Source organism: Phaethon lepturus, unplaced genomic scaffold (assembly GCF_000687285.1).
Source record: "Phaethon lepturus isolate BGI_N335 unplaced genomic scaffold, ASM68728v1 scaffold25263, whole genome shotgun sequence".
Taxonomy (NCBI): Eukaryota; Metazoa; Chordata; class Aves; order Phaethontiformes; family Phaethontidae; genus Phaethon; species Phaethon lepturus.
Window position 1 is genome coordinate 1 of NW_010527440.1, and position 11,170 is coordinate 11,170.

Genomic DNA, 11,170 nt, shown 5'->3' on the forward strand with positions numbered 1-11,170 from the left:
TGGGGGGACATGGGATGGGGGACATATGGGGCAATCGGTGGAGGGATGTGGGGCGGGGAACATGGGATGGGGCACTTGGTCAGGGGAAGGCAGGGTGGGGGACACGGGCTGGGGGATGCAGCCTGGGGCATATGGGTGGAGGATGAGGGTGGGGGACGCAGGATGGGGGCAAGCATGGAGGGACACGGGCTGGGGACGCGAGCAGGGGGATCACGCTGGGCTCGGCGTCTTGCAATTACACGAGTCATCTCATTTTTCCCCTTTTTAAAAAATGTTGTCCGGGGTTTCGCGTGCCCTAAGCTTCATGAGAAGCCAGCATTAAGAGCACAGAGCTGCGCAACCACCTCCTTTATACCTCTCATTGAAGACAGATGGGCTCGCAAAATTTAAACACATTTTCTAAACTTCCACTTAAAATCCTCCTTCTGCACTGCAGGGGTGGGAAATCCTTCATTGCCCAGTGCGATTAACGCCCTTTTCCCTTAAATGCAGAATCTCTTTCAGGTTTTACTGAAGCATCGAGGATCGTCTACTCCGAAGTTACAGTGCCCAGGCGGCTGGAGACAAAGGACTGGACCTTCACAGAGGTCATTTGCTTTTTCAAAAGGCTTTTTCAACCGAGGTTCTGGACCATGGCCTCTGCCGGGGCCACGGGCAGGTGCCAAAGGGAGAACGGGGCAAGGAGGCGGCTCCAGCTTCCCAGCCAAAATCGGCCTGTAAATAGTGTTTCCGCTGCTGGATTAACTTCTGAAATTAATCGGTGCCTCGGCCGTTCCAGGGGGACATGTCCTATTTAATAACGGCGGAAGGAAACCACCACGTCGTCCATCTGACGCGGGCAAAGTAAGGCTCTCCCCCGGTTTTGCTCCCTCTGCTATTTCCTTGCGCAGAGCCATTAGAGGCGATGAACGAGCCTGCACCGAGGATTTCTGCTTCGCTTTTCAGAAATCTGATAGCCAAGGACATCCCGGTTTTCACGTACAGTCCGGAGGGAGACCTGATAACCGAGTTCCCATATATTCAGGTAAGTTTAGACATCTGGCAAGGATGCATCGAGAGCCAGAACTAAATGACCCTCCTCCTCCTCGCAGGCTCATTCAAATATACCAGTGGATCTAAGCACGGGATGGCTTCCTGCCTCTAAAAAAGTCTGTTATTTTTACACCGTTTGTTTAAAAAAAGGACGGGAATTGTATGGAGACTGATAAAAACTGGAAAAACTATTTCAGATTGATCAGCACACTTGATTTCCCTTTCAGATTTTTAAAGTTTTTGAAATAATTTTACTCCATCAAAAGAAAAATTGAGAAATCACAAAATACCCTCCTGAAAATTCGCAATTATCCAATGACGAGCTCTCAGGCTTCTGCTGTTTCCCTGCTTACCTTCTATGCCTTCATATTTTTTTTGCACATGAAATTCCCCTTGCAAAGCAGTAAAGGACGGTTTGGGGAGGTTTTACGTGCCCCTTGACTGATGCAGGGTTTTTTGACCTGGGCATGGGAGCTTTTCCCACGGCCTGACGCCACGTTTGCACCGTGCAGGACGACTGCTACTACGAGGGGTTCGTGGAAGGCTCCCCAGGATCCATCGCCTCCCTCAGCACGTGCTTCGGGATCAGGTAGGGCTCTTCCCAGGGCAGAACAGGGGGTTCAGGATCAAATTAACTGGGATGGGGATTTATCTCCCTTTTTAAAGCGGGTACCCTCACTTCTGTGTGCGCTGCTTCCTGCTGCATCTCGCTATTAAATTCAAGCCTTCGAACACAGCTGAGATTTTTTTAGTCTTACAGATTTTACAGCATCTCCAGTATAGATTTTAAAGGCAGATACTTCGCAGAAAAACAGGTTTTAACGAAATTTTTGCCAATGTGCTTTATATTCTTCTGGCAGCCTGTAAGCAGGTAGCAGATTTGACATGCCAAGACAGCTCCAAGACTTACCTTAAAAGACAATAAACTAAACACGCACTGCTCGAGAAACTTTCCTCTTCAGGCACACTTGCACATCTGGGATATATTTATTTCTGACAGTGCAAGCTCTGAACACGAGACAGAAAGCATATCTGTACAGGCATAACAGTCTCCTGCAAATCACACTTCCCAAAACACGGGTGGTCACCCATAACCATCACCAACATCCCCCCTGAAGCCCTTCCTGTTGAACTTCTTCACTTTATAATGTTAGCGAAATAAAAAGAAATACTAGCGTAACCCCTCCTCTGAAGATTAAGAGGATATTTAAATGAACCACGCATAGCTCAGCAGTCCTCTTCTTACATTACCCCTCTGCAACGTTATCAAACCCAAACCTTCCATCTTCTCCAGAAATATCAGCCCTGGGGAGCAGGAGCTGCTTGTTTTTTTAAAAGAAGTTGTCCTGACTTTGAAAATGTTTGATTTTATTCTGTATTATTTTCACTGGCTTCAGTGGAAGGAAGTTGTCCAGCCTTCCACGCAGCCACCCACGATTTACGGCATCCAGCTGCTCACGCTCTGCACCAGCGTCAGACTCCCCACGGCTTCCTTCCCGGCCTGGATGGATGCAGGGGACTCACGGGGTGGGAAACGGGCAGTTTTTTCCCATTAAAGACCTTCTTGATAAATGCACTAGCACAGCTGCCTTAGCAAAGTCTTCTGGGTTTCCAGCTCAGTGTTCGATGTGGCCACGTTTTCCTGTTGTGACACACAAACCAATAATTGTGAACATTTTAGAACTAAATAACTCAAACTCTGGCAAAACTAAGACCCGTTGAGCTTCTCATACGACCAGGCATGAGACTGAGAGTTGACAGACCTACCTGCACCTCATTTCTCATACAAGCACCCCAAAAAGTCTCTGAATTAAGTGAGGTTTTTTTAGGATGCAAACTTACTAGCAGATGCAGCCTATTTAGCTGCAGAGTCTACACGGGGATAAACAGATCTCAGAGACAGATGCTCCTTGGAAGAGCTGTAGCGCAGAGCTTTTATTGCCTTCTCACTTTCATTTAATATATAGCATTCATCTGCAGCTTCTGTACTTTTTCCCAAAGCTGCATGATTTCTCTCTCAAGGCCGTTTGATGTGTCCTAAACCTTGGGCATGACACCTTTTTTCCATAGAAGATCTTTTAGGTGAGCTCCCTTATCTTCTCGCTGGATCCCTGCCCATGGGAGCAGTGGTGTGAAAGAGCCAACTTGTAGAATCACAGAAGGGTTTGGGTTGGAAGGGACCTTGTCGCGGTTTAGCCCCAGCCGACAACTAAGCCCACGCATGCTCACTTCCCCACAGCGGGACAAGGGAGAGAATCAGAAGAGTAAAAGTGAGGAAACTCATGTGTTGAGATAAAGACAGTTTAAGAGGTAAAGCAAAAGCCGCTCACGCAAGCAGAGCAAAACAAGGAATTCATTCACTACTCCCCATGGGCAGGCAGGTGTTCAGCCATCTCCAGAAAGCAGGGCTCCACCACATGTAACGGTTTCTTGGGAAGACAGACACCATCACTCCGAACGTCCCTCCACCCCTTCCTTCTTCTTCGTCGCAGCTTTATATTCTGAGTATGATGTCATACAGTATGGAATATCTCTTTGGCCAGCCTGGGTCAGCTGTCCTGGCTGTGTATCCTCCCAGCTCCCCGTGTACCCCCAGCCTTCTCGCTGGCAGACCAGCACAAGAAGCTGGACTGTCCTCGACTGCTCAGCAACAACCCAAAACATCAGCACATTATCAACAGTTTCTCATCCCAAATCCAAAACACAGCCTCACGCTAGCTTCTGTGAAGAAAATTAAATCTACCCTGGCTGAAACCACGACAACCTCCAAGATCATCTAGTTCCAACCCCCCTGCCATGGGCAGAGACACCTTCCACCAGAGCAGGTTGCTCAGAGCCCCGTCCAACCTGACCTGGGATGTTTCCAGGGATGGGGCATCCACCACCTCTCTGAGCAGCCTGGGCCAGGGTTTCACCACCCTCAGTGTGAAGAATTTCTTCCTTATATCTAACCTAACTCCACTCTCTTTCAGTTTAAAGTCATTACCCCTTGTCCTATCACTACCTGCCCCTGTAAAAAAAAAATCTTTTTTTTTTTTTAAATCTTTCCTTATTCCCCCTTTCACAAAAAAACACCATAAAATATGGGCTGATCCCATAAAAGCCCTGAAACCCAGAGGTGGCTCACGGAGCCAAGATGTTGGCAAGATGCACAAGGCTGCCCCACATCTCCAGCCACACTATGATGGGCACCGTGCACCTTGTTTAGTTTTGTATTTACTAAATAATTTAAGAAGTCACTTAGTTCACATCTCTTATTGACTCCTCTGTTTGAAAATTCGCAGTGGAGTTTTGCAAATTGGAGATCTGAGGTACGAAATCAAGCCGATGGAGAACTCCTCGACGTTCCAACACCTCATCTACCGAAGGGCATTGGAAGGCGGCTCACGTCAGCTGTGCCAAGTGCCCGAAGAGCACAAGGACCGTCTGCCCGAAGACGGAGAACTTGTGAACGGGAGCCGTAAAATCCTTGTTGTCGAAGTAAGGACTCCCCATCCACTCGTGTCGATGTCGCACGTTCGTGTGTATACGTACGGGCTATGTTAATGCTGGGAGTGATCTGACCACAGGGAAAGTTACCGTTGCATTCATAAAACCACGACAGGGGGTTCACAGTGCAAAGCACCTGCAGGTCTGGAAGCCAAGAGGATTTCCGTATAGTGACAATGAGAAAAGCAGCTGAAGGTTTCAATAAGCAAATCTGAAATTATTAATTATTTTTAAAGACAGTTAGATAACATTTCTAAATAAGCTATGATCAGAAGCTGATGACTTCAATCATTACCGACTTTCTATTGTAGATAATCTATTGACAATCCAGTATTTTACTGCCTGACTCCAGAAGGGAAAGTGTAGACTCATGGACCAGGGGTCTGCAGCCAGAGCTCTTCCCTCCAGACCCTCCTCTTGCAGGGCTGCCCAGCCAAAGAGCCTGGGAAGGACATAGCTTGGTGGGTGGGACGTGCTCCTGGGGTGTGGGTGCTACCAGCCCCTCTGACAACAGTCTTGAGCGCCATCTCATAGGACCATAGGATGACTCAGGTTGGAAGGGACCTCAGGAGATCTCAGGTCCTGCCTCCTCCTCCACGCAGGGTTAGATCTGAGGTCAAACCAGGTTCCTCAGGACTTTATTCCAGTTGGGTCTTGAAGACGTCCGAGGATGGAGACTGCACAACCCCTCTGGGCAACCTCTTGCAATACCTGAATCTTCCTTATTAGTGTGTCAGAAATAGACACTCTGAGGGTGTAATATGCCCTTTTTTCCACCCCTTTCTCCAGAAACCTTCCAGTGGCCTTGTCTGTGCACCTGGAGGTCCAAGTCTTTGGGGCCATGGTGCCTCTACCCCAGCAGCCATTTTGGCTGAAGTCTTGTGAGCACTGACTAACGGGGAAGGTTATGTCACTTGCCTTTACTGATGCTACTCCTGCTCCTACATCCTACTTGTTTGCTTTTCTTTTCCCTCATCAAGTAGCAGAGTAATTTCAAGTCTCATCATGGTTCATCGTACTTCTCTGATGTTTGCAAATCTGCCAGCAAGCTGTGTTAACTGCAGGTTGCTGGGATAGATGTTGAACAGCTTCTGCTCCCAGTCCAACTCCCTTGGGACTTCATTTAATGCATCTTTACATCTTGGCAGAAAAGATCAGCAACTACTCTCTCTGTGCCTCTAGTTAGTATTCACCTTATAGTAAGCAAATCTGAACTCTACCGCCCCGGTTTGCTTAAATTACATGAAAAAACGCCTTGGCGATGTCAAAATGCACCTATCTGCTGGTTCTCTTCTGTTCAGAAACAGTTTCCGTGTTATCAAAGGAAATTAATCTGTTCTGACATCACTTAAATTGGATATTACTGATGCAGTTGTTTTCATAAACACCTTGGTTAGAAAAATAGTTTATTTGATTTGTGAATGCTTTTAGAGCTTGTGAGGACTTTTGTCATTGCTGTTCTTGCTTTCAAAAGAGCTGAGATAAAGTGTTATTTTTGTACCTACGAGTGTGGATTATTTATAGTGACAGCCTGGCCTACGCCAGCATACTGTGATTGTATTCGGTGAAAGAAAGAGTGACATTCAGAGATACTGCCTCCTGACAGTAATATGAAGCATTTAGATTAAAGAATTACTTATCAGCTCCCATGGTGGAATATAGTTTTATAAATTGCTACAATTTCACTGAATTTACTGAGAACCTGCCTGGGAAAGAGGATAATTTATAATAATAATAAAGTGGCATTTGTTCAACAGAGAAGAGAGATGAGTTCCTGTGCTTAAAATGACTTAAGCAACAGCATTTTTTGAGCCATGCATAGTTCTGCAACAGCCAAACCATTTAGAAAGTTGTCTTTCTGAGAGACAGCAGCTCCTCTTCTACCACCAAAACACCTGAGAACTACTCATGAGAAAAGCTAACATGCCTTCCTCACCCCCACCTCAGCCAAGGCCAAAGCTACCAGCCAGGCTTTTGCAGGGTCAGCTTCTTTTTTCTCCTCGTTACTTGACCAAATCTGCAGATCTTGAACACCCTCGCAGCCTCGCTGTGCACTCACCCCGTCCGAGAGGAGACGACGCTGCCACTGAGCAATACTGTACTTGGAGGAGAAGAATAAGCCCCCAGTTTACCCACCAACCAATTGCCTACAGCAATTAATGTGCCGGGTGTACAAAACGTGGAAGTCGATGAGCTCTACCCAGCCCAAGACCGAGCGTGTCACACCTACAGCAGATTTCAGTTACAGGGCTGCCCATGCACAGGTAAATGTGCAAGAAATACTAAAAACCTAACTTCCCAGGACTGCTGGATCCCAGACGCAGTACATGGTGCCTCTCACTGGCTGGGTCTATCAATGGGCATGCTCCCATTTGCTGTATTACGCTGGTGTCCTGGGTAAAATGAAGCAAAACTAACTTAAGTTATTTTATTGGCTTTCATATGGCTTGAGCAATTTCCGTTCAGGACCAGTTTTTACCTGCAATTATCTGTTTACCCTCCCGGTTTCTAGCATTGATCTGCCTGATGCAGGCAGCTCGTGCTGACCCCACTCCACTCCCCCTTTGACGCAGTTTTTGTGGTGCCAAATTTAAAGATTAAAAAATGGTCTGAGCACGTGCAAAAGTCTGCAGCTCACAGGGAGCTGATTTAACGTGAGCAATGCCAGGTAATGCCCCTGCTACCAAGAAAACCCCACCTACAGCTGTGTTCTGTCTCTCAATCTCTCTGCTCTTGCTTTGATTACTCATTACACTCATTAATCCTTCTCTAATGCATAATTGCTCTGTGTTCTTGTACTTAAAGGAAATTCTGGATTAGTTTGAGTAACACCACCTTGGATTTTGCAAAGCCACATAAGCTTTTAAGCTCCTGAACGTACCTCAATAACTGCAGTGTTATTTGTTCGCTTCCAGGAGGTCCCTGGTCTCCAGAGCCTACCCGTGCCCACCAGATACTTGGAGCTGGCTCTGATCACAAACAAAGAGCTGGTAAGCATCAGAAATTATCGCCATTCGATGGCTGTTGAATTATATTGGAGGCAGTCTTTGGCGTTCAGTGTTGTAACGCAGCCCTTCTCCCCTCTCAGTTTCAAGTTAACAACTACAATGAAACCCTGATGCTACATCTGTTCATTTCCATAAGCAACCTCCTGAACACGGTGAGTTTTAATGACGTGATAATTACCGTCACCATTCTGCTCCGTTGTCTGGCTGGCTGACCCGATCTGTGCCTGACTGCAGCTACTCAGGCTGAGGGGAGACCTCATCGCTCTCCACAACTACCTGAAAGGGGGTTGTGGTGAGGTGGGTGTTGGTCTCTTCTCCCAAGTAACCAGTGATAGAACAAGAGGAAATGGCCTCAAGTTGCACCAGGGGAGGTTTAGATTGGATATTGGGAAAAATTTCTTCACCGAGAGAGTGGTCAAGCATTGGAACAGGCTGCCCAGGGAGGCGGGGGAGCCACCGTCACTGGAGGTGTTCAAAAAACGTGTAGACGTGGCACTTTGGGACATGGTTTAGTGGTCATGGTGGTGTTGGGTTGACGGTTGGACTTGATGATCTTAGAGGTTTTTTCCAACCTTAATGATTCTGTGATTTTATGATTCTATACTCTACCAGGAACCAGTGTGTTCCTCAACACTGTAAAACCAATTTCAACTTAAAAAATTGCTTCTAATATGGGTGAAGTCAGTTTAAAGACAATCTTGAAATCACCCCTTTAAAACACTTGATTGGGAGTATGCGTTACTGTCACTAAATGCTTTCTGGTAGCTCATTACAATGTCCCTGTCTCTTCACCTCCTTGTTGCTCGGAGTCCTCCAAAACAGCACGAGTCTTCATCTTCTGCTGCTCCTGTGCGACTACACCAACAAGGCGCCGGTGCATCAGCCATGAGGCACTCAAAAATGAGCTACAAAGAAAGCTCATATGTATATAATGCACAAAAATAAATGGCATGCTCAGCTCTTCCAGCTTTAGCAAGAAACTGGTTCTTGCACGGGTAATGGGGAGACAAGCACGGTGCCGAGGGTCGCTGCACACCCCGTGGACTACAGGGGATACAAGCTCTTGCCACCTTCCAGGTCTACAAGCGCATGAAGCTGCAGATCATCATCAGCGCAGTGGAGATGTGGACCAGGATGGACCAGGTGACGACCGCCCACAGCCTGGACCGGACGCTGCAGGTTTTTGCGGAGTGGTGTCAAAAGGATGCGGTCGGTCGCATTAATTACGACCATATCCAGTTACTGCTGTAAGAGTCCTGCGTTTTAATCACTCAGCTCACATACTGACCATGGGGAGATAAGCAGGGAGCAAGGATATTTTCATCTCTTTCTTCTTCTAATTTTTACATTTATATGCTGATAAGTCTTTTGTCCTGGTGATATCTTGTGGAAAAAAAATGAACAGCTTAACCAGTCCATGTACTAATCAGCACCTATTTGTCATGTAAATTGATACAAGAATTCTCTTTTTCCTGTCATTGTCCTCTTTTATATTTTTCCACACATGTACACACACAGAGTGTAAAGATTATTTCCAATTCTGATGTCATTGTCTGTAACTGAATTATTTAATCTCATGTTTACTTTTTATTCATTTTTATATATACAAGCCACTTGGTTTTTTAGATATAATAACTCATTTTTATATGGCTTACAACTCAATATTCCAATTAAACCTTTTTGCTAGGACGAGGGAGTTAGATCTCAAACGACAAGATGTTTAATCACTTATTTCACTCATTTGCTTTTGAAGACCTAGCACCTTGTTTCTGTTTTGACTATTCCTTTTTCTTTCATTTTTGGGGAAATAAACCTTCTGCACAGTAAAACACATACCTCAATATTTACTGAATTTTTTTTTCAAACTCAACATATTACATTGCCAAATCTTTTTAAAATAATGTTGAATAATTATATTGAATAGCCTATAGACCACTCTACCCTTTAAAGTAGGGAGGAGGCCAATGAGTTTATAAACCGTGGCTCTGCCTCCTTAATATCCCCGCTAGCATGATGCATCGCTGGTGCTTGCACACCTGATCTGTGGGTACCAGCCTGGCTGCATACGGGGCTCCCATAGGAGAAACGGGAGATGCTGGGCTTTTATTCAAGAAAGGAGCTCCTTGTTACCCAAAACCACTATTTTCCATCTGGAATTCAAGCAATGCATCCCATTATTGAGATAAAGTTGTTCTGCATTTCTTTAATGTTCAAATTTTCCTACTGCAGCGGCCAGCACTACAAGGAACGGGGATTTGCCTGGAAGAGGACAATGTGCCAGATGAACTCCATGGGTGTCGTCTCGGTAAGGGGAGACCTCGCTGGTTTGCACTGCCTGAAAGAAAAATAAACTTTTCACATTCACAGTGAACCTTGGGAGTCAATTCTATGTAACTCCTGGGCTCAGGCTTTTACCGATTAGCAGGTAATACCTAAACTGGACATCTAAAGGAGACGATGCTGGCCTTGTTTTTGCCATTTCTTAAAGAAGATGAGATGGTGAAGGAACAATTCTCCAGTGCTTCCCCAGGCCAGCTGCTTAGGGGTCCTTTGGTTTCCCTAACTGGTTGTCTGCCAGTACAAATCCCCAGCTAGAACAAATTTCACAATTACTGAGCAAAACATTGGAAGTCTAGATTTGAAGTTCTCCACATCCACATACACTGACTTGAGAAAATATGGACCTGTGGTTTTTCTTCCTGCCTGCAGTTCCCTGGCCACGACACCGTCAGCGATGTGATGATGCTCGCCCATGAGATAGGCCACAGCTTAGGCTTCAGCCACGACAACGCAAAACGATTTCATGCCAAATTCTGCAATTGCAACTGCACCCACAGAGGATGCATCATGCGATCATCCCCAGGGTAAGTGAAGCTTGGTTTTCCCCCCATCACTGAGGGTGAGATTTGTGTCATTGCCTTCAGCCATCCACCCCTGAGCAACCGCTGTGTTCCGTAGGGGGGTGCATATGCCCCTTCCTCCACAGCATCTTTTAATCTGCTAGCTCAACTTGGCAGAGCAATGGGAGTCTAAGTTGCCCCTGCTTTGTGCAGGTGGTTGGACCAGGGACTTCCAGAGGTCACTTCCAACCTAAATTACTCTACGATACTTTATCAAGTGAAAATAGTTATTTAGATAATAGAAGAGACACCAGTTCTCCCAGAAAATATGGGTTTCTTGGCTCCACTGGTCACCATATAACTGTTAATATACTTTCCTCTGCTTTCTCCAAGTGATGCTTGCTTTTGGCTTCTTCGTAGCTGTGTTTTGATGCTTCCCACAGGTGTATGGGTTACTGCATTCCTTCCTCTTGCACTGGTTGCTTACAATTGCTACCCATGAAAATGTATCTTCCAGAAAAGTTGCCTTGTGTACAAGGAGCTGCTCCTCGTACCTGCTGTCTCAACATAGGACTATCATGAAGAAAAATAATTCCACTAATTAATTAGTCTCCTGAAACCTGTGAAGAGATTTGGTAGATATCAGCTTCTGTTGTTTCAGTGTCAAAGAAACCATATGATATTGCAGGACCATCCCTGCAACAGTCAGCTCCACATACTGCTGATAATACAATGTCTTTAAAAATGACTCATTCCCCTTAGCTCTAGAGGTCTGCCCAACATGCAGTGAACTTCAGCAGG

The 11,170-nt window shown here is 45.9% G+C and overlaps 1 protein-coding gene across 1 annotated transcript in view; it reads left to right on the forward strand.

Moving 5' to 3' along the window:
* Nucleotides 1-492: 492 nt before the first annotated feature.
* LOC104617939 (disintegrin and metalloproteinase domain-containing protein 9-like) overlaps nt 493-11,170 on the forward strand; it is a gene marked incomplete at both ends in the record, with an annotated part of 22,170 nt that continues 11,492 nt past the window's right edge. The window contains 10 exons of the mRNA XM_010283385.1: nt 493-587; nt 779-843; nt 946-1,024; nt 1,545-1,621; nt 4,317-4,512; nt 7,437-7,511; nt 7,610-7,681; nt 8,607-8,776; nt 9,759-9,834; nt 10,239-10,393. Coding sequence (XP_010281687.1) covers nt 493-587; nt 779-843; nt 946-1,024; nt 1,545-1,621; nt 4,317-4,512; nt 7,437-7,511; nt 7,610-7,681; nt 8,607-8,776; nt 9,759-9,834; nt 10,239-10,393 — 1,060 coding nt within the window. The remainder of the gene's footprint in view (nt 588-778; nt 844-945; nt 1,025-1,544; nt 1,622-4,316; nt 4,513-7,436; nt 7,512-7,609; nt 7,682-8,606; nt 8,777-9,758; nt 9,835-10,238; nt 10,394-11,170) is intronic.